The following is a 23121-nucleotide window of genomic DNA, read 5'->3' as shown; positions in this document are numbered from 1 at the left end:
ACAAGCTATGGTGTATGTTTAGCTGGAATAGAACAAAGGCCTGAATGGTCCTTAGACATCCTGGTGTCTGGGAAATTAGGCTGGGGGTTAAGATAATGCCAGGTCCAGATAAAGACAGGATGAGCCCAAAGTGACCTTTCTCTCTTTGAATTTTACCTTTATTTCACTAGGCAAGTCAGTTTAGAACAAATTCTTATTTTCAATGACGGCCTAGGAACAGTTTGTCAGCTCGGGGATTTGATCTTGCAACCTTTCAGTTACTAGTCCAACGCTCTAACCACTAGGCTACCTGCCGCCCCTATGGGATGGGTGGAACCAAGCATTCTGGTTATTAGCTATATTAACTGTGCATTGTCTGTCAAGGGAAGACTCTCAGTCCAGCAGTCTAGACTGTTGGGCTGACGGTATCATTATCGGGTGGCCTGGTAAAATATGGATTTTTTTGCAATAATTAATTGATATTAAATAAAGAGGATTGTTTGAAGAAATGACCAAGTCTCTCAGAGTACTGAATGTCCACAACACAGGAAAATAAATGCACTGCCGTGAAGGATTCTGGCTGACCCAAATACTTTAAATGACACAATTACATAAGGAGACAGCCTTATGACAGGAAAACTGAACACTGTCCTTCACAAGATGAATAAAATGATTGTTTGATTACAACTGATTTATCATAAACTAATAATTACTACACGTTGACCAAACATTTTGTTACTCTTTCCTGATATGATTTTATAGGTTATAGCCTTGTCGGGCACAAACACTTGTAGCTGAATGCATTGCTAACAACATCTCAGACATACCCATGCGATTTCATTAGGCACATCTCACAAATCATTTACATAAACGCTACATTTTTGGTACTTCTTCCTGTTGACAGTTGCAAGCGGTACAAATGGATTCATACATGTTCTTCCCTTCATTTTGGTCTAGGTGCCAGTTCCCACCTCGTAAATGGTATACTGTGCAGGGGTTTCTCTCTATACTGTATAATATTACTTGCCGATGAAAAGGAAATCATATGATGTTACACGTGTAGATGTAGAGGGATAAAAGGTATGACTTATTCCACCCCAGGCTTAAACAAGAGCTTGGGAAGCACAGATGTCATAGAATCAGGTTTCAATTTACGAACAATATTAGAACTCTACATTTGAGTTCAATGTACTTTGGTTTACAGTGCACACAAATAACTGTGTACGTCCATCAAGGGGTGTGTGTGTTTGCAATCCAAACAAAGGCCTATTCTGCAGTATTTGCCGGCCTTGGGTTGAGTTGTACTCTCCTAACCTTGTCTTCCTGCCATGACAAGTCCAGGGTCAAGAGGAAGAAGTCCCTGAGCTTGTTCCTTGTTTCACTTGCAAGCCGAGACTCGCTGGCTCTTGGAGATTGTTGTCCTCTGCCAAAACCCTCCTCCACTCTCCAGGTTGGTAGTTGGCTCATGAGCTTCATCTGTGGAAGACAGGCAGTTGTGGAGGCCACACATGCCTTCACAATGCTCTTAGCCTTTTCAGGGGTACACTCGATTGGACAACCAAGAATCCTAATCTTTGCAGCCATGACGCCGAATGCATTCTCTATGACTCTCCGACAACGAGAGTGGCAGTAGTACTAGGTACGCCCAGGTTAATTGATATTGACAACTGAATGAAAGGTAACAAAATAATAAATGTCGGATATAAAATGAAGCCGATTTGGTCAAGAACAAAAAACACCATACCATTTACCAGTAACCATATTCCAAAAGCTTTGATATAAAGCCAAAAGACTCCTGAACGTCTAGTCAAATGGCTACCCAGACTATTTGCATGCCCCCCTTATGACGGAAACGCCACTGATACTCTCTGTCGTCATCTATGCATAGTCACTTTAATAACTCTACCTACATGTACATACCACCTCAACTAACGAGGGCCCCCGCACATTGATTCTGTATTGGTACCCCCTGTACATAGTATCGCTATTGTTATTTTACTGCTGCTCTTTAATTACTTTTATCTCTTATTCTTATCTGCATTGTTGATTAGGGGCTTGTAAGTAATCATTTCACTGTAAGGTTGTATTCGGCGCATGCGACTAATACAATTTGATTTGATACAAGATAATACAACAGCCACGTTGTATTCCTTTTTGCGTCTAAATGCTCACCTCCTCTCCCTTTTTCCCTTCGTTTGTGGACTTCAAAGCACAATACATCAGCTGTATGTGACCAGGTGAAAAAAAACCTTTCCAAACCATATCATAACTGCTACACACAGCCTACATCATTGTCCCCATATTAGCTAAAGTAATGTCATAGTCAACATAGCTAATAGAACTAAAGTGTTAGTAAACCTGCTACAATCATGCAGTAATGTTAGTGTGCAGTCAGTAAGCAGCATAGTACTTACACCGGCGGGCCCCGGGGGCAATGAATTGGGAAAACCAAAAGCTTACCTTGACTTGGAAGAGTTCCAGTGTTGTGTTGGAGAGTCATAGCCAGCTAGCTAACATAGCATCCCTCTGTTTTACTAGGCTAAACTAGCTACCTGCATTTTCTAGGTTAATTTGTTCAAAACTATTGTCTTTCTCTAAGTCAACTACTCATCACATTTTATGCACCGCAGTGCAAGCCAGCTGTACCTTATGCTTTCAGTACTAGATTAATTATCTGATCCTTTGATTGGGTGGACAACATGACAGTTCATGCTGCAAGAGCTCTGATAGGTTGGACGTCCTCCGGAAGTTTTCATAATTACTTTGCAAGTATGGAAGGGGGTGAGAACCACGAGCCTACTAGGTTTTGTATTGAAGTCAATGTACCCAGAGGAGGATGGAAGGTAGATGTCCTCCAGCTATACCATGGTGCTACTCTAAAGAGTGTTGTGGAGGCTACTGTAGACCATTGAAAAACAGTGTGTTTTAATAAAGGACTTGTTTTACTGTGGATTTAGATACTTTTGTACCTGTTTCCTCCAGCATCGTCACAAGGTCCTTTGCAGTTGTTCTGTGATTGATTTGCACTTTTTTGCACCAAAGTACGTTCATTTCTAGGAGACAGAACGCGTCTTCCTGAGCATTATGACGGCTGTGTGGTCCCATGGTGTTTATATTTGGGGCGGCAGCGTAGCCTAGTGGTTAGAGCGTTGGACTAGTAACCGGAAGGTTGCGAGTTCAAACCCCCGAGCTGACAAGGTACAAATCTGTCGTTCTGCCCCTGAACAGGCAGTTAACCCACTGTTCCCAGGCCGTCATTGAAAATAAGAATGTGTTCTTAACTGACTTGCCTGGTTAAATAAAGGTAAAATAAAAATAAATAAAATAAAATATTTGCATACTATTGTTTGTAAAGATGAACAAGGTACCTTCAGGCATTTGGAAATTGCTCCCAAGGATGAACCAGACTTGTGGAGGTCTACAATTTTTTTCTGAGGCCTTGGCTGATTTCTTTTGATTTTCCCATGATGTCAAGTAAAGGGGAACTGAGTTTGAAGGTAGGCCATGAAATACATCCAATAGACTCAAATGATGTCAATTAGCTTATCAGGGCTTCTAAAGCCATGACATCATTTTCTGGTATTTTCCAAGCTGTTTAAAGGCACAGTCAACTTAGTGTATGTAAACTTCTGACCCACTGGAATTGTGATACAGTGAATTCTAAGTGAAATAATCTGTCTGTAAACAATTGTTGAAAAAATTACTTGTCATGCACAAAGTAGATGTCCTAACCAACTTCAAAAACTACAGTTTGTTAACAAGAAATTTGTGGAGTGGTTGAAAAATTAGTTTTAATGACTCCAACCTAAGTGTATGTAAACTTCCGACTTCAACTGTGTCACACACAGTGCATTCGGAAAGTATTCAGACCACATTCTAAACTTGATTGAAATTGTTTTTTTCTTCTTCAATTTGTAAACTTCAACTGTATAGGTATCCCCCATTCCTTTCCCTTTATGTTTTGTGGAAAAATGTAGCACTGGTATTTGGACGTGAGCTAGCTTTTGTGTCGAGGTCAGCTGTTGTTGACTGGCTCCAACTAGCTATTGGCTGAAGTTATTTGTGCAACAAACCTTCTGCCATAAACAAGTATAACTAGCTTCCTTTCTTTGCCTGTTTGTTAGCTAGCTAGCCTTCAGCTGACTGGTGTTAGCTAGCTAGCTACAATATATAACAGCTTTAATACCACCATAAACTAGTTATCTACATTAGCCTATAGGTTTGTTCTCATATACTTCTTATGACTTGAAGCATGTTGCAGCAGCAGCTGTGTTGTTGCTGAGCAGCTGACTTGCTCAAGTCCATTAGAACCGAGGTAAAGTCAGTTTCAGGTTGGATATTCCACGGATATTCAAGCTTTCAAATATCAATAGCTTTCAAACCACTCGAGCCACAGACTCCAAATAAGTCTCATGATGTTGTAAAAATTGCGCACAACATTGCATAGGTCTTATTTTGACAATTTTGACATTAACTAGCTTTCCGAAGCAAATAAACATGTGGAAATGTGAGCAGCATTTTGTATTCCTAGTTGAATTAGTTAGGGAGCGTAAACAAAGTACAAACTTTTTTTTACATTCGAATTTCAATAGCTCATTGGTCATGTGACCTACTGACTTCAACCAAGGTTCAGAATGTCCAATGACTACCCTTCTATATTGCACACCCTTTAGTTTGTCCATTCCCATCTCACTCGATTTTACAGTAATTTTTCAAACTTTCTAATTTCAATAGCTCCTTTGTCATGTGACCTACTGGACTCAAACAAGGTTCAGAATGTCCAGGGGCTACTCTTCTATATTGCACACCCTTTGGTTTGTCCATTTTCATCTCTGATGATTTTACATAAATGTTTGTAAACTTTAGAATTTCAACTGCTCCTTGGTCATGTGACCTACTGACCTCAAACAAGGTTCAGAATGTCAACTCAGTGGGCATTTACATTGCACACCCTTCAGTTTGTCCATTTTCATGGGTTGGGCTCGAGCCGCGGCTGGGGGAGCAGTCGCTCTGTCGCCTTCCTCTCGGAACCGTTGGAAGTTCGTTGTGCGGCCCATCTCGCGGTCTCTCGTGCGTGGTCGCGCAAGGGGCTGCGTCCGGGGGTCGTGTCAGTCCGCGGGCCGAGGGCGGTTCAGTGGGGGGTTGGGTCCGGCGGTTATGTATTATGTCATAGTTTTGATGTCTTCACTCTTTATTCTACAATGTAGAAAATAGAGCAAATGAAGAAAAACCCTTGAATGTGTAGGTGTGTTTAAACCTTTGACTCGTGTTGTGATATTGCGTTTTTTTTCTTCTACAACCTTTCATATGCCTTTCGACCTTGATATATAGGCCTAAGGCCGAGACAATAGGAAGATAGGAGCCGAATAAATTCAACCACACCTTTGTTTTATCACTAAACTGGAGAGCAATATCTGTAAATATGCCATACAGTGCACGCTTTTATTGTTTGTTTTCCTAGTTACCTGGCTAAAATGCTTGCCCGCTAGCCTAACTTCCTTTCATGGGCAACGTTAGCTAGTTAACATTAGCCTTCTACATCTAGCTACATATTGAACTTCCATCCTATCGGGCCAGGGACACAACAATGTATGAATTAATGGTTGGATCAGAATCACAGTTATAATCGCAGTCACATGAGATGCTAGTGCTAGAGATACCCTGTATTCACTCTTGAGTTAGGCAAAACGGTTCCTGAATAACATGCTCCACCAGTCATGGAATGAATCGCCGAAAGAACTCCAGTTAGATGTTTTGGTGCATGTGAAACAGTTTAAATGCACATTACATGAACTTGTGTTTGTGTGTTTTTCTTATAGAAGTTGATTTATTTTAATAGCTTTAATCCCCATCTTGTACTTTTTATATTATTTTATTTTGTTTGGTTTTAAATTCTTTTAAATTCTTATTGATTACTTTTTTGTATCATAGGGCACAACTGTAAAAGAGACTGTCTCAGCTTGTTCACATGTTTAAATAAAGGTTAATAAAAACTAAAAACGTTTTAGATTAAAAAAAAATATTCGAGCCACCCTTGGCACCAATGAATACACGCCCCCGGTTGTCATACTATCTTAGATATGATGGTAGGGCGATTTGAATTTAAAGTTGAGCTTCAATCAATCCCATACTCTGTAATGAGTATGTCAGATTATTAGAGTGTACCTACTTGTAGAAAGCACAGTAATAAAGAAACATATCATCCTGATATTCATCATAATTTCACTGAACCCACACTAACTGTACTCAACAAGGTTTATCGCTAAAGTGTGGTGGACCGTCCAGGCGTTACATTGCCCGCACCTCTATTTCTGTAAAACGAAACTCCACTGAGGCCAACTTCCATTGTAGGTGTTTTAGGCTGCCTGCCGCCACATCCCAAAACAGAACAACCGTTGATCCCCGTGTTGCAACTTCTCTCTTCTCAGGCTTTATAGTTAATACGAATAGAAAGGTAAGATTACAAATGACATGTATCTGTAAAGCTAGTTGCCAATTTCTAAAAACACATACCATCTTCAACTAATAGCACATTGCGGTTAAAACCGTCCTATTTTGGTTTCAGTCTCTTCAATATTCTATTGTAGACGTTCATTGCGATAATGGATCTTGTATGTTAAACTAACATGACTTATTTGACTATTTGATTTAATCGAATGAGGTGTGTTTATACTTTTCCCACTAATAAGAAACCAGAACTACTCTGAATTAGTGATGAAGAGAAACATGAATGGTTCATTAGAAAATAAGTCTTCATGGTTGCCAATCTTATTTCAGAAGCATGGAAGATTCGACAAGATACACTATATAATTGAAATATCAGGGTTTTGTTTTTCAATAGTCTTTCGTTTTCGTGTGTATTTATGTATACCGTATATGTAAACGTCAATATATAATTATTTCCTTTTGCTATTGCAAATCGTGTCTTGTAGCCCGATGTGGCCTGGACATCCTGAAGATTCACGAAACTATAATAATTCAATCAAAAGTAAGGTTCAATTAATATATCTGTCAGAAAACAATGAGTACTTTGCATAGCCTATCATTTCATATAATTGTTATGTGCATGTGGTGGGTCAGTTATCGTATCTAGCAAGGTGACTGAACGGTATTGGCTGTAAAATGTGTTAGTATAAGGAAGGGAATGTATGATTTTACGTCATAGAAAAGTTGGTACTGCAGTCATATCAGAAAATCATCCTACAGATAGAGCAATCATGATGATTTTCAAAGTTAATCTTTGATATTATTCAATATTAATCTTCAACATTATTTGATACAGGCACAGGTCATTGTTTGCAGCAACAACAACACTTTTTGGGGAAATGTTACATATATACTGAATAGAAAAAGTGTTGGTCCCATGTTTAATGAACTGAAAGAAAAGATCCCCAAAATGTTTCATATACACAAAATGCTTATTTCTCTAAAATGTTGTGCACAAATTAGTTTGCATCCCTGTTAGTGAGCATTTCTCCTTTGCCAAGATAATCCATCCACCTGACAGCTGTGTCATATCAAGAAGCTGATTAAACATCATAAAAGCGTCTGCTAAATGGCATATTATGATCATTACACAGGTGCACCTTGTACTGTGGACAATTAAATGCTACTCTAAAATGTGCAGTTTTGTCACACAGCACAATGCCACAGTTGTCTTAAGTTTCGAGGGAGCGTGAAATTGGCATGCTGACTGCAGGCATGTCCACCAGAGCTGTTTCCAGATCATTTCATGTTCATTTCTCTACCATATGCCGTCATTATAGAGAATTTGGCAGTATGTCCAACAAGCCTCACAACTGCAGACCACATGTAAACATGGTAGCCTAGGACCTCCACATCCGGCTTCTTCACCTGCGGGATTGTCTGAGACCAGCCACCCAGACAGCTGATGGAAATGTGGGTTTACACAACTGAAGAATTTCTGCACAAACTGTCATAAACGTCTCAGGGAAGCTCATCTGCATGCTCTTCGTCCTGACCAGGATCTTGACCTGACTGCAGTTTGGCGTTGTAACCAACTTCAGTATGCAATTGCTCACCTTCAATTGCTACTGCCATGCTGGTGAAGTGTGCTCTTCACGGATGAACGTCAGTTTCAACTGTGCCAGGCAGATGGCAGATGGCAGACCACATGCATGGCGACATGTGGGCCGGCGGTTTGCTGATGTCAACGTTGTGAACAGAGGGCCCCAGGATGGGGGTGGAGTTATGGGCAGGCATAAGACAAGTATCGATGTGTACGACAGCGAGTTCCAGTTCCCGCTTATATCCAGTAACTTCGCACAGCCTCTGAAGAGAATTGGGGCAACATTCCACAGGCCACAATCAACAGCATGATCAACTCTATGTGAAGGAGATGTGTCTTGTTCCATGAGGCAAATAGTGGTCACACCAGATACGGACTGTTTTTTTATCCACGCCCTTACCTTTTTCAAATATGTATTCCCAGTCACGTGAAATCCGTAGATTAGGGCCTAATTCATTTATTTCAATTGACTGATTTCCTGATTTGAACTGTAACTCAGTAAAATCTTAGAAATTGTTGCGTGTTGCGTCTATATTTTTGTTCAGTGTAACTACTTCCTTTCATGGATTTAAAACCTCTTATCAGACCGATGCATTTCTCTCCCCACTAAATGTAATTCCTTCTCTTCCTCCCCCTTTCTTCCTTCCTTCCTTCCCTCCCTCCCTTCCTTCCTTCCTTCCTTTATCCCTTCTCTCCCTACCTCCTTCTTTCTCCTTGGGTGTGGTGTAGCCATGGCTGTCCACCAGCAGCAGATCACCACGGTAACAACCACCCAGAGGTCGGGGGAATGGAGCACAGGACTGTGTGACTGCTGCTCTGACATGGGCACCTGTAAGTCATCATAGAGTCACTTACCTAATATGCTCATCTCAAAACCCAGAACGAAATCGAGATTTATGTTTTTCTTTTGTAATGTATACATTTTTTGTTTGTTATTTCTTTCCTCAGGCTCTTCTTTCCGAGTATATATTTGTTATATATTTAAATTAAAATCAGTCTGTCGTGACTAGGAACTAGTTCGAAGAATCTTGCACTTCATATACTTTGATTTACTGAGAGAATACTGTACCAACAACCAGACATATACCTGATACCCCCCTGGCCCCAGGGAACCGACCTCCCCAGGGAAATCAGCTAACTTCCTGCATTTGAAACACATTTTGACATGGTGCAGAGAGAAACATGTGCAGTTTTATAATGCTATTCTACACGTATTGTCCTGAGGCTAAGATAAAATGTTGCAGTTTGAAAGCTACATTTCCTGCAGATCTATACTTGTTGCCATGTCTGTGTGTGTGTGTGTGTGTGTGGGGGGGGGGGGGTGGTTCAGTTTCATAGCTCATCTCATACTTTGCAAATCTTACATGGGATGGGAGGGTCTAGGAAAAACGACCTCATTGGATAATGAAAAACAGGAAGCTTGAACCAAATGTGTGACGTCACATTCCAGTAACACAGTGGGGGCTGTGTTACTGGAATGTCAATAAACTGGTGAAATCAGATCCTTAAACGTTACAGGGTGGGATAGGGTTGGTTTTATCAGGACATTTTACACCAACATCCACAGTGAACAGGAGAGAAAGCTGAATGATTTTGATGCCATCCCTGCCCATCCATTATCGTAAACTTATTAGTCGGTTTCCTTAAAAATAAAGATTTGATCTGTGGTTGTTGAGAGCTCTCTAGAGACTGAAGGAGAGGGGCAGAGGGAGGAAGTTAGGATAAATGATCGACGGAGAGAAGGAAGAAAGATCAGGAGAGGAGAAATATGTGTTGAAAATGAGTTAATTTATGTACATTTGTTTATAGTTTTACCTCTATTTTCACTCTATGATCAAACATTGTTTCATGACATTCTAATCTGTTGTATATGAACTATCAAGTGTTACATACTACAGTCGTGGCCAAAAGTTGAGACTGACATAAATATTATTTTTCACAAATTCTGCTGCCTCAGTTTGTATGATGGCACTTTGCCTTTACTCCAGAATGTTATGAATAGTGATCAGATTAATTGCAATTAATTGCAAAGTTCCTCTTTTCCATGCAAATGAACTGAATCCCCCCCAAAAACATTTCCACTGCATCTCAGCCCTGCCACAAAAGGACCAGCTAACACCATGTCAGTGAATCTCTCGTTAACATAGGTGTGAGTGTTGAGGAGGACAAGGCTGGAGATCACTCTGCCATGTTGATTGAGTTCAAATAACAGACTGGAAGCTTCAAAAGGAGGATGGTGCTTGGAATCATTGTTTTTCCTCTGCCAACCATGGTTTCCTGCAAGGAAACACGTGCCATCATCATTGCTTTGCACAAAAGGGCTTCACAGCCAAGGATATTGCTGCCAGTAAGATTGCATCTAAATCAACCATTTATCTGATCATCAAGAACTTCAAGGAGAGCGGTTCAATTGTTGTGAAGAAGGCTTCAGGGCACCCAAGAAAGTCCAGCAAGCGCCAGGACCGTCTCCTAAGGTTGATTCCGCCGCGGGATCGGGGCACCACCAGTACAGAGCTTGCTAAAGAATGGCAGCAGGCAGGTGTGAGTGCATCTGCACACACAGTGAGGCGAAGACTTTTGGGGGGTGGCCTGGTGTCAAGAATGGCAGCAAAGAAGCCAATTCTCTCCAGGAAAAACATCAGGGACAGACTGATATTCTGCAAAATGTACAGGGATTGGACTGCTGAGACTGGGGTAAAGTAATTTTCTCTGATGAATCCCCTTTCCGATTGTTTGGGACATCCGGAAAAAAGCAGCTTGTCTGGAGAAGACAAGGTGAGCGCTACCATCAGTCCTGTGTCATGCCAACAGTAAAGCATCCTGAGACCATTCATGTGTGGGGTTGCTTCTCAGCCAAGGGAGTCGGCTCACTCACAACTTTGTCTAAAAACACAGCCATGAATAAAGAATGGTACCAACACATCCTCCGAGAGCAACTTCTCCCAACCATCCAGGAACAGTTTGGTGATGAACAATGCATTTTCCAGCGTGATGGAGCACCTTGCCATAAGGAAAAAGTGATAACTAAGTGGCTCAGGGAACAAAATATCAATATTTTGGGTCCATGGCCAGGAAACTCCCCAGACCTTAATCCCATTGAGAACTTGTGGTCAATCCTCAAGAGGAGGGTGGAAAAACAAACCCCCACAAATTCTGACAAACTCCAAGCATTGATTATGCAAAATGGGCTGCCTTCAGTCAGGATGTGGCCCAGAAGTTAATTGACAGCATGTCAAGGCGGATTGCAGAGGTCTTGAAAAGAAGGGTCAACACGGCAAATATTGACTCTTTGCATCAACTTCAAGTAATTGTCAATAAGAGCCTTTGTCACTTATGAAATTCTTGTAATTATACTTCAGTATTCCATAGTAACATTAGACAAAAATATCTAAAGACACTGAATCAGAACACTTTGTGGAAGTTAATATTTGTGTCAATCTCAAAACTTTTGGCCACGACTGTACGTTGACCTTCAATTGTGGGTGTGTGTGTTTCCCAGGTTGCTGTGCCTTTTGGTGCTTCCCCTGTTTTCAGTGTCAGACGGCCTCCCACTTCGGCTGGTGTCTCTGCATGCCCCTCCTGGACCCATGTGCCTTTATGGCTGTCTCCTGCTGCATGCGCTCCTCCATGAGAGAACGCTACGGCATCCAGGTAGGAGCCCTGCGAGAGAGTGTGGGTGCCAATGGGGGAGAGCAGGGAGGGTGAGGTGAAAGTGGAAAAAGGGAGGGGGTAGGTGGGTGGTGGTATCCACAGCACCCACATCCGTTGCCATCCACAGCGTTTCTTACTTTCCCAACTGAGGGGATATGGTTTTGGAAACTACCAGATGTTTGAGGTTGTTGGTTGCACTCCCCCCCCTCCCCACCACCCCTTTAAACCCACCCCTCAATGCTCTTGTTCTTAGTGTTGTTATTGCCTTGATTATTGTTATTGCCTTGATTACCCTTTAAATTAAATATAACACTGAATATGGAATTAAACTCAACCTTTTCTCTCTCCTTCTCCCCTGAACTTGTGCTACACCCGCTATTCTTCTCTCCACCTCTGTCCTCATCCCCTTTTAACTCTGTCCTCATCCCCTTTTAACTCTGTCCTCATCCCCTTTTAACTCTGTCCTCATCCCCTTTTAACTCTGTCCTGTTGACATGTTCTTGTCCTCTGCTTTCATCTTCTATCCATCTCTCCTCCCCCTCTCAGGGTTCGACGTGTGGAGACGTCGCATTGGTGTGTTGCTGCTACGTCTGTACCTGGTGCCAGATGGCTCGTGAGGTTAAGACTCAGACCACATCAGGCCCCCAACAGGTTCACGTGGTCACCCAACAAGTTCGCATGGCTTAGGACGCCAACATGAGGATAGGGACTAGATGGCAAAGTCTAGAAGGGTCTTAACTGCTGAGCAAGTGCTTTACTAACTTTTTGTTCCTTATATTGTGTAAAGGTTAAGGATCAGGCTTACAGTTTGGGTTTGTGGTTGAAAAATTACACAATTTTATAATTTCTAGCATAGCCTAATCGTGATGGCCATATCGAGATAGAATACCACTCCAGTTTATAGCAAAGATATGTTGAATGTACTGCATACTTCAGATGTGTCTGTAGGAGATACATTTTATACCATTTACTCATCTCATAGTAACCATTGAATGTTAATCTCAGGCTTTAAAGGTCCAGTCCAGTCAAAAACGTGATTTGTCTGTGTTTTATATATATTTCCACACAATGAGGTTGGAATAATACTGTGAAATTGTGAAAATGATGATAATGCCCTTTTAGTGTAAGAGCTGTGTAAAAAGACCGCCTGAAATGTCCCCCTGTTTTGGTAGGAGGGAGTTTTGGCCTTCCATGTTGACATCACCAGGCTGTAAATGAGTTAGTGGACCAATAAGAAAGAGAGTTCCAAAACTCTCTGCCAATAACAGCAAATTGTCAGTTTTCCCCTCCTCACTTAACACACCCAGACAGTCCTAACAAAATCATTGCCTGAGAAATTGCTCTTTGCTAAGAAGCTATTTTTGTACATTTTTACCATTTGAATTGAAAACAATCACAGTAAGGTACTTAATTGTTACCCAGAAATGATTTGATGTTGAGATAAAAATGGCTGCATTGGACCTTTAAACATTTCTTGTACAGTTTAACATGTAGGTTACTTGCCTTTCTTGCACACTTTCACTTGTCTTTTATTACTATTCCTGACTTTGCTGATTAGTTGCTCTACTGAGAAAAAGTTTGGTCTATTATGACTATTTGGTTGTCTTACCTCGCTACCTAAAGATGAGTACTTTAGACAAGTGTTAAATGACTAAATGTACTGTTGTAAATGTAAAATGCTTGAACCATGATTCAAACTGCAACTGCATTTAAAATTGAATGTTCTATATAAATGATAGTGTATGCCATTTAGTAGACATGCGTGCATGAATATAACGTACCAGTGGTCCCGGGAAACGAACCCGTTACCCTGGTAGCGCCATCCTCTGCCAACTGAGCTACAACGGAACACTGTTTTCTCTGTGGCTTTGTCCTTGATTTCACCTGCTTGTTCAATAAGTGTTTTTAAATAAAGCATTTACACGTCTCACCTTTACGAAGATGTTCAAATGAGTATTGGTGATCCTTTTGTGTGTGCGTGTGTGCGCATGTGGGTGTGCGTGGGTGTGTTACCGTTAACAGTGTCCCACAAGATGTTCAGTACATGTATTACATTTATCTGTGACTGAACTCCAAAGAGGCCTATGTGTTACTGTATCACAAAGCAGCATATAGTGACTGACTTACTGTACCTGTTTCCCCTTTTTGAAAAAGTGAAAGATTAACATAAAGTTAATGTGCAGTTAAGTTGAACTCAGTGAGAATGTTTTTTGAAAAAAGGAAAGGAAAAAACAGAAAGATAAGATTTCCAGATAAACGTTTTATTTCAACGGTTTCAATCAAGACAATACTATATGTTTGCTCTCAGTCTTCTTTGCTCTCTCCATCCATTGTCTTGGAAGTGCAGCACTGGCACAGTAGAGAGCTACACACACACACACACACACACACACACACACACACACACACACACACACACACACACACACACACACACACACACACACACACACACACACACACACACACACACACACACACACACACACATTTAGTATCAGATCACAGAACATGGTGCATGCAACAGTCATACCAATAGGTAACACACACGGACACACACTCACCCACTCCTACCTGTTGGGTGTCAGCTTGGTAGAGGCAGAGCGGACCAGAGTTCCTACTGCTCCCAGCCCCTCCAATTGAAGCCCCACTTTACCGAACACAGCAACTGCCTGCCGAGTCCTGACACACACACACACACACACACACACACACACACACACACACACACACACACACACACACACACACACACACACACACACACACACACACACACACACACACACACACACACACACACACACACACACACACACACACACACACACACTCTTACTAACACACCTCACCCCAGAGCCCACTTCTGCTACTCGCTACTACTCCTACTATTACTTGTTATTGTTGACTTGACTCTTCATTGTTATTATTGATAAATGTTTAATGTAATTCTTTGTTGAGGGCGCTGACACGTAAGCATTTCACTGCACATTTTATACATGCTATAAACTGTGATTGTGACGAATAAATGTGATTTGATTTTAGCCACATCTTTCACCAAACAAGCCTTTTGCTATCAGCATCATATTCAGCGACCACCATTTCATTTGGTTGCATAAAGAAACACTAATAAAATAATGATAAGACTGGAGGAAATGTGGTTGGTTTTCTTTTAGCTACCAGTCCTCTGCGATGGTTCAGAGATGATGATAATAATCAAAAGGGGCATATAAGAACAGACTCGTCTCAAAATGTCTGCTGACTTCTCTTTCTTCCTCCGAGGCCTCAGGTGACCGCTTTTAACCATACCGTTCCCTCGCTTTCCTTCCCTTTGCTCTCATTTGTTGTCTCACTCTCCTCTTTTTACTCCCCCCTCCCCTTCAATCCCCATCTCTAACACATTTCCAACTGTCCAGATCTTCGCTCGCTCCTCCACTCTCTTTCTCACAAGGTATGCCTCCCTTTCTTTCTCTCTGCCCCCCCCCCCCCACTCACATCTCAGTGACGTTGTTGGATTGCTGTCTGATAGCCTCCAGCTGTGTGCCGACGTCACTCTGCTTCTGTCTGTCCTGTCTGTCTCTCTGCCAGTGGGACACCAGGGTACCCATGTCCTTCTGGAAGGCCCTCAGCACCCCAAGGGTCTCCCGGTGCTCCTGGCGCCCCTCCTCATAGGCCGCGCGTAGGTGCTCTACGTCCATCCTATAGGGGGTTAGAGGTTAGGGGGGAGAAGGTCACATATTGTAAATCAATATTTTTCATGAAACTGGTGCTTTTTTGGTTTGCTGAATATGGTGAAAGGAAATGTAAATGTGTGTCTGTGTCTGTCTTTGTGACATTGAGATTCTGTATGTAATGAAAAGCGCCGTATAAAATACATCTATTATTATTATTCTGATTGGCTGCCTGCATCTATACTGCCAGTACCTCAGGTCAGTGATGGCATGGAGGGCTGCTGCTCTCTCCTTCCCCCGCTGGGCACAGCTGATCAGGGTGGCGGTTCCAGGGCTGGTGGTCCTGGGGCAGCAGTGGCCCTGGGTCAGGGTGGCATTGGCCTCGGTCAGGCAAGTCTCGGATGGGCGGCGCGCCACGGAACGGTGAGCCAGGCAGTGGTGATGTGTACACTGGGACAGGTTGGAGGGCACCTGGTTCACCTGGGAGGCGGAAAGGATCTTGGTGGGGGCGTCTGCCAGCAAGAGAGGGTTGGCGGAGTGGAAGAGGGAGCGAGAGGGCGAGTGAGGGGGGCGGTGGTGGGTGGTGGAGAGGAGGTGGTGGGTGGTCGGTATTGGGGTTGGGTCCAGGGCTTCGTTGCTCTGAGCCTCCACCAGGCGTTTCAGAAGAGTCCTCAGCGTTTCCTGAAAATAACGTACAAACCTGAAAATCTAGTATAGAATGAATTCATTTAGCTACAGCAGAAAAACTTCTGTTAAAGGAGCATTCCATGTACAATATAATGTATCTATTTGGAATTTGTCTCCAGCATGGCACATTTAGCAACATATTTATTCCGCAGTCATGAGAAAGCTATCAACGCTAGAACATCTTATCCCTCTTCACATTTGCCATGGTCTCCCTCTCTCTCTCTTTCGCTCCTCCCTTTTTCCTCCACCTCCTTTCACCTGGACTGTGACCACGCTGCGATGAATTAGCTCCATCTTCCATTTGACACTGTCGCTCTCTCTCTCCACTCCCCTGCACTCCTCCTATGGGAAAGGGAGGGAAGGAAGTGAACTATTATTTGCATCCGGGAAAGACCTGGTAAGATGCCAGCACTACGAGCTGGCAGAGTAGTTAGTAGAGAACAAACATCTCCACACACATCTGTTGAGGTTAACTGCAGCCGTATTCATTTCAATATCAAAGATTTTCTGGGTAAGAATTAAGTACCTTACATTGATTGTTTAATTAAAATGGTCAAAAGGAAACAAAACTAGATTCTTATCAAAAAGCTATTTCTCAAGATAGGACTGTCTGGGAGTGGCCTGAGTGAGGGACCTAATTGGAGGAGCCTAATGGTTGGGAAATGTAACCTGAAAACAAACTATTATTGTCAGAGAGGAGGGCAAACTCTTTATTGGTCTATTAACTTATATTGTCTGGCGATGGTGTCAGCCGGTCCACAAACCCCACCTGTGCAAACAAGCTGAAATTTCAGTCTTTTCAAACAGAAAGAAACACCAATACTACTTGAACCCAGCCCACCGTTTTAGTTGCTTTCTGTCTGTTACTCACCTCTAGTTCATACAGACAGTGGGTGATCTCAGAGGGCACTAGCCTCTTGGGTAAACTATGGAATTCCTGCAGGGACAAAAGCCAAAGAAAATACAGAAACAAACAAGACAGACGTTTCTTATAATGCTGCAGAATCTAAAGCCAGGGGAACCACAATAGTATTCAAAGCCTTGCCACATGTTTTTCACTTCCTGGGTGGTGGATTTAACCACACTTGCTGAGTGGTGGATGTAACCATTGCAAATGTAAAAACACAATAGCTTCAACATAGAAATAGCTAATTCAAACAACCTTAATGATAATAGTGGGTTTTCTTTTCAGTTTTTAAGTACTTTTACAAGGGACTCATTGAATAACATTGAATGGGAATAACTTCCTCCACCAAAATGTGTCCCCCAATATGTTAAAGCAAACAACCCCAAACATCAGTTCTACACTGCCTGACCTGTAGGTACTTTGATGGGCTCTCAGTTGAAGTCCCCTCCACATCATGTCTCTTTTTCCTTTTCTCTTTACTTGCTTTGAGGTTTACCACCATTAACCCTTCCTCCTCCTCTTCCTCATCGATGTACTCAAGGGACCCCGAATCCTCATCATCCTCAGGGTGCAACTCGTTGGTGCCGTCCCTGGCGTCCTGCCAGTTCTCCTCGTGCTCCGTGCCCAAACTCTTTTTTCCGTCGCTGCACTTCCCCTCCCCGCCTGCAGGCAGCGCTATGGCCTCCAGGGAAAGCCGGCTGCTGTGGGAGCTCCTGGGGTTCAGGGTGGTGTCACTGGTAGGCTGGAGCTCCACTCTAGAGTCTGATAGAAAGGGGAAAGGTAGTCTATTATGTTTCATGGGCCAAATCTGGTTTTGAACAAAAGCCTCCACACACTGTGGTTCTTCAGGACTAGAGTTGTCCACCTTGATTTAAACTTCCAACAATGTCCAAATCTCAAATGACACCCTATTACTTTAGTAGTGCACTACTTTGAAGACAAGAGGCTCTGGTCAGTAGTGCACTATATTGGGAAAATGATGTCATGGTTTGAGATGACATGGGTTAAAGTGTAAACCATGGTGGACAACATTGATCCTGATGAGTTGTAGTACACAGCATGTGGGGAACTGGAAAACACTAGCGGAAACATGACAAGGCTATAGGCGATTGCACACACACACACACACACACACACACACACACACACACACACACACACACACACACACACACACACACACACACACACACACACACACACACACACACACACACACACACACACACACACACACACACACACACACACACACACACACACACACACACGCCACCCTGGGTCCTCTCCAAATACTACCGCTTCACCATCGAGAACATCCAGACTGGTTGCATTACGGCCCGGTACCATGATTTAAACCACATGGAACCTTGCACATGACTGACTGACATGAAAAGATGTCTGCTGGCACCTAATTTTGTATTGTGTATTTTTATCACGGTTAATTACAAAAAAATACTCTGATCGTAAACGTATCCAGAAAATTGCACATATCCGTTATGATACTCGTTTTGTCCGACTACTCGGCACACCCCTAATAAGGTCTGATACCGACAGGCTCATCTCTGCTACAAGCCATTTGATGAACACTTGAACTGGACTGACCACCTGCTCTGATTCTCTATACCTTAGCGCAGATGCATTCGCTCACGCACACCCCACACAGACCTCAGGGTTCTCCCCAAAGAATATGAGAAATAGTGGTGAGCGGGTCAACGGTTTGTTCACCCGCTCCCGCACACGCAATTGCTAATAACCCATCTTCAACCGCCTGGCTATATGTGATAAAGTGAAAATCTGAAGCCCGCATCCGACTCTAACCCGCAAAATATAGAAAATTAGCTGTAGGCTACAGCCAGAGACAGTGGAATGATTCTTTTGACCGGGGTTTTGCAGGATTATTTTGTTGTTGCCTAATTTAGACATTCTGCTTATCATTTCCAATATTTTGGTGAGCTACTTGTTAGTCAACTGGTCTGTAATTAGATACATGCAGTTTCTCTTCTGTCATTATACAGTATGTTGCACAAGAAGACTAAATAAACCATTGCTCACCAGGAGAATGTCATAAATGGTAGAACGAATGCCCTAAAGCAGGGGTGTCAAACTCAATCAGCACACAGGCCATATTGAAAAAACACAAATAGCCTATTAAAAAAAACGTGCATTACAAATGCCACAAAAACTGGCCTAAAATATAGCCCTTTAGAATGTCCACTTACAGTGCTTTTGGCAAGTTTTCAGACCCCTTGACCTTTTCCACATTTTGTGACATTACGGCCTTACTCTAAAATGGATGAAATAAAACAGTTTCCTCAGCAATCTACACACAATACCCCCATAATGACAAAGTGAAAACAGTTTTGTTAATGTATTAAGAATAAAAAACAGACATGCCTTATTTACATAAGAATTCAGACCCTTTGCTATGTGACTCGAAATTGAGCTCAGGTCTATCCTTTTCCATTGATCATCCTTGAGGTGTTTCTACAACTTCATTGGAGTCCACCTGTGGTAAATTGGACATGATGTGGAAAGGCACACACCTGTCTATATAAGGTCCCGCACTTGACTATGCATGTCAGAGGAAAAACAAAGCCATGAAGTCGAAGGAATTGTCCATAGAGCTCCAAGACAGGATTGTGTTGAGGCACAGATCTGGGAATGGGTACTAATACATTTCTGCATTGTTGAAGGTTCCTAAGAACACAGTGGCCTCCATCATTCTTAAATAGAAGAAGTTTGAAACCACCAAGACTTTTCCTAGAGCTGGCCGCCCGGCAACACTGAGCAATCGGGGGCCTTGGTCAGGGTGGTGACCAAGAACTCGATGGTCACTCTGACAGGGCTCTAGAGTTCCTTTGTGGAGATGGGAGAACCTTCCAGAAGGACAACCATCTCTGCAGCACCCTACCAATTAGGCCTTTATGGTAGAGTGGCCAGACGAAATCACACATGCAATGAGAAAAAAGATTCTCTGGTCCGAGGAAACCAAGATTGAACTCTTTGGCCTGAATACCGAGCATTGCGTCTGGAGGAAACCTGGCACCATCCCTACGTTGACATAGGCGACATGGGCAGACGCCCAGGGTGGCAACATGCCAGGGGCGGCACATTTTTCTATAGATTGCAGGTATTGGCAGTTACAGCTGTTAAGAAAAATGCTAAAATATCTTGAGTCCAAATGGGGACAGTGCCCCGCTACAGGCCTCCCACCGGCCATACTCAGCAGCCCCAACTTTAAAAAAAAATTCAGAGTCTTATTAAGACTGATAAATACTGCACAATATAAACAATTGCCCCCCAATCCCCCCTCCCACAAAACATTGGACTATAAATTGTGCCTTCCTCTATTATACTTATGCTACAATATTTGCTTTATTCTACCGAGTCATATTCTTATCTTTTATTATTTCTTGTTGTTGTTGCATCGAGAAGCATTATCCTGCACATATGACTAATGAAACTTGAAACACACAAATGCTCAAGGGCTTTGAACTTCAGTGCACTTCTAGAAATGATTAAACCCTTTCCTCACGTATTGCCTGTATCAATTGGTGTGTTGTATCTTTCACTTTCTTTTCTCGTGAAATTAGTGTTTAGATAAGGTGGGGGAGGGAAAGTGAGACAGAGACAGAGACAGAGAGAGAGCGAGAGAGAGAGAGAGAGCGAGAGAGAGTGAGAGAGAGAGAGAAAGAGAGAGACAGAGAGAGAGAGAGAGAAAGAGAGAGAGAGAGAGATATAAATGACTGAGAAATGACTGAAGAATTTTTCTGTAAGAAATGCGAGACAGAAAGGGAGTGTCCCATAAAGTTACACATGGGGTTAAGGTGAAAGGAGAAGTGTGTGTAAGGAACTGGGCATCCATCCACAGAAAGAAGTAAAGAAGAGAAAGAGACCCCAGGACGAGTAGCATTGTAATAAAATAAAAATACAGAGAGAGAGAGAGAGAGAGAGAGAGAGAGAGAGAGAGAGAGAGAGAGAGAGAGAGAGAGAGAGAGAGAGAGAGAGAGAGAGAGAGAGAGAGAGAGAGAGAGAGAGAGAGAGAGAGAGAGAGAGAGAGAGAGAGAGAGAGAGAGAGAGAGAGAGAGAGAGAGAGAGAGAGAGAGAGAGAGAGAGAGAGAGAGAGAGAGAGAGAGAGAGAGAGAGAGAGAGAGAGAGAGACCCCAATAGCATTGTAGAGAGAGAGAGAGAGAGAGAGAGAGAGAGAGAGAGAGAGAGAGAGAGAGAGAGAGAGAGAGAGAGAGAGAGAAATAGAGAGAGAGAGAGAGAAAATAGAGAGAGAGAGAGAGAGAGAGAGAGAGAGAGAGAGAGAGAGAGAGAGAGAGAGAGAGAGAGAGAGAGAGAGAGAGAGAGAGAGAGAGAGAGAGAGAGAGAGAGAGAGAGAGAGAGAGAGAGAGAGAGAGAGAGAGAGAGAGAGAGAGAGAGAGAGAGAAATAGAGAGAGAGAGAGAGAGAGAGAGAGAGAGAGAGAGAGAGAGAGAGAGAGAGAGAGAGAGAAATAGAGAGAGAGAGAGAGAGAGAGAGAGAGAGAAATAGAGAGAGAGAGAGAGAGAGAGAGAAGAGAGAGAGAGAGAGAGAGAGAGAGAGAGAGAGAGAAATAGAGAGAGAGAGAGAGAGAGAGAGAGAGAGAGAGAGAGAGAGAGAAATAGAGAGAGAGAGAGAGAGAGAGAGAGAGAGAGAGAGAGAGAGAGAGAGAGAGAGAGAGAGAGAGAGAGAAATAGAGAAATAGAGAGAGAGAGAGAGAGAGAGAGAGAGAGAGAGAGAGAGAATAGAAATCAATGGCTGTGGTTGGTCCATACCTGAGTGTAGCGATAGCACCCCCTCTAGGCTGTCCAGTGAAAGTGCACTGTGTGCTGAATGCGGATGCGCATTGGTGAGCAGGTCCGTGGAGGCGAAAGAGCGGCGGATTCCTAAACTCAAATGGTGTGACTGAATTTGACCAATTCTGATTTACACACACAACAGACAGCACAGAGAGAGGGAGAGGGATTGAAACATTTTCACATGCAAGGAATCATTTAAAAAAGTCATCTCGGATTTGCTTGATGGAGATCACAGATTATCCGAATATTATTGGACCTTGCTATAAAATAAACATTCTTACCGAAGAGATGGTGGTGATTTATGGTCAGGAAAGCGTATCTCTTGAGCACCTGTCGATAGAGCCTTGTCGCTGGCCTGTCTCAACTCCCGAGACATATAGATGGTGGTGCATTTGGATTGGTCCGACATTCTCTTTTCCTAAATTCTCCGAAAATAGTCAGAGGACAGAGAGGAAAAGGAAACCGGATCTACACATCTATATGATCGGCCTTTGAATGTAACTGTAACCAGACATTCTAGAATTACAAGACAGAGAACTTCACTATGTGATGTCATAATGTAACTTCGATGCAAATGTGAGATCACCAAAAAATAGAACTATGCAACAATACATCACGTAGCCTAAATGCATTTTGTCAGATTAAAACAATTACAAATAAATGACCACTAGATGGCAATGTTGCATAAATCAGGAACCACAGAAAAATGACAAAAGCCACATTTTGTCCCTCTAATAAACTATTCATTATAAGTGATTGGTTGACTCTAACACATATAAACCATATCATTATGTATAAAATATTCTCAAACATGCACAAAAAACATTCCAGCATGTCAGTGTTTTCCTCCCAATTTATAATTGCAGCAAGTGACTGCAGACATGATCATTTTGCTTGTCATCAGTAGGCCTATCACAAGTGTTTGTGTGTCGCACTTGTGATATCAGAGCTGCATGTGTACATGCCATCCGTTTCCTGTGTGCGCTGTCCAAGGTGCTGCAGTCGGGATTATGGTTAACCATCAGGGTGAGCTGAGATGTCAAGCAGAGTTGAGCTCACTGCTCTCATCCTGTGTAAAGGTTAAATAATTTACATCTTAGTCATTTAGCAGACCCTCTTATCCAGAGCGACTTGGGCAAAGTGCCTTGCTCAAGGGCACATCAACAGATTTTTCACCTAGTCCGTGATTTGAACCAGCAACCCTTTAGGTTACTGACCCAACTTATCTCAACTGCCAGGCTACCTGCCACCCTTATCTGAGAACAGCCTATAGAACCAGATCCCAAGGTAATTTCGTTTTTTAACTAGGCAAATTAGGCTATTGGATGTCGGATAATGCAGAATGTCCTGATGTACCTCCCCCCACACACAC

General features: G+C 42.7%; 2 protein-coding genes across 3 annotated transcripts; one reads left to right on the top strand and one right to left on the bottom strand.

Moving 5' to 3' along the window:
• Positions 1 to 6257: 6257 nt before the first annotated feature.
• On the top strand, positions 6258 to 13595 carry ponzr1 (plac8 onzin related protein 1). Its single transcript, XM_046319902.1, has 4 exons — positions 6258 to 6433; positions 8738 to 8839; positions 11508 to 11659; positions 12206 to 13595. The coding sequence occupies exons 2-4, from the start codon at positions 8740 to 8742 to the stop codon at positions 12344 to 12346; spliced, it is 393 nt and encodes a 130-aa protein (XP_046175858.1). The 5' UTR covers positions 6258 to 6433; positions 8738 to 8739; the 3' UTR covers positions 12347 to 13595.
• Positions 13596 to 13899: 304 nt separating this feature from the next.
• Positions 13900 to 22167, bottom strand: LOC124008545. Of its 2 annotated transcripts, XM_046319900.1 has the most exons (9): positions 22031 to 22167; positions 21726 to 21871; positions 17334 to 17686; positions 16889 to 16954; positions 16276 to 16359; positions 15584 to 16011; positions 15155 to 15358; positions 14234 to 14341; positions 13900 to 14024 (listed from the first exon to the last, which is right to left on the bottom strand). In XM_046319900.1, exons 1-9 carry the CDS (start codon positions 22156 to 22158, stop codon positions 13964 to 13966), a joined length of 1578 nt encoding a protein of 525 aa, XP_046175856.1. In that variant the 5' UTR covers positions 22159 to 22167; the 3' UTR covers positions 13900 to 13963. The 2 variants fall into 2 exon arrangements, with proteins under 2 accessions (XP_046175856.1, XP_046175857.1); XM_046319901.1 differs by lacking the exon at positions 13900 to 14024 and having other exon boundaries at positions 14068 to 14341.
• Between the last annotated feature and the right edge of the window lie 954 nt (positions 22168 to 23121).

The sequence above is a fragment of the Oncorhynchus gorbuscha genome, linkage group LG21 (assembly GCF_021184085.1).
Source record: "Oncorhynchus gorbuscha isolate QuinsamMale2020 ecotype Even-year linkage group LG21, OgorEven_v1.0, whole genome shotgun sequence".
Taxonomy (NCBI): Eukaryota; Metazoa; Chordata; class Actinopteri; order Salmoniformes; family Salmonidae; genus Oncorhynchus; species Oncorhynchus gorbuscha.
This window is presented reverse-complemented; position numbering and strand designations above follow the sequence as displayed.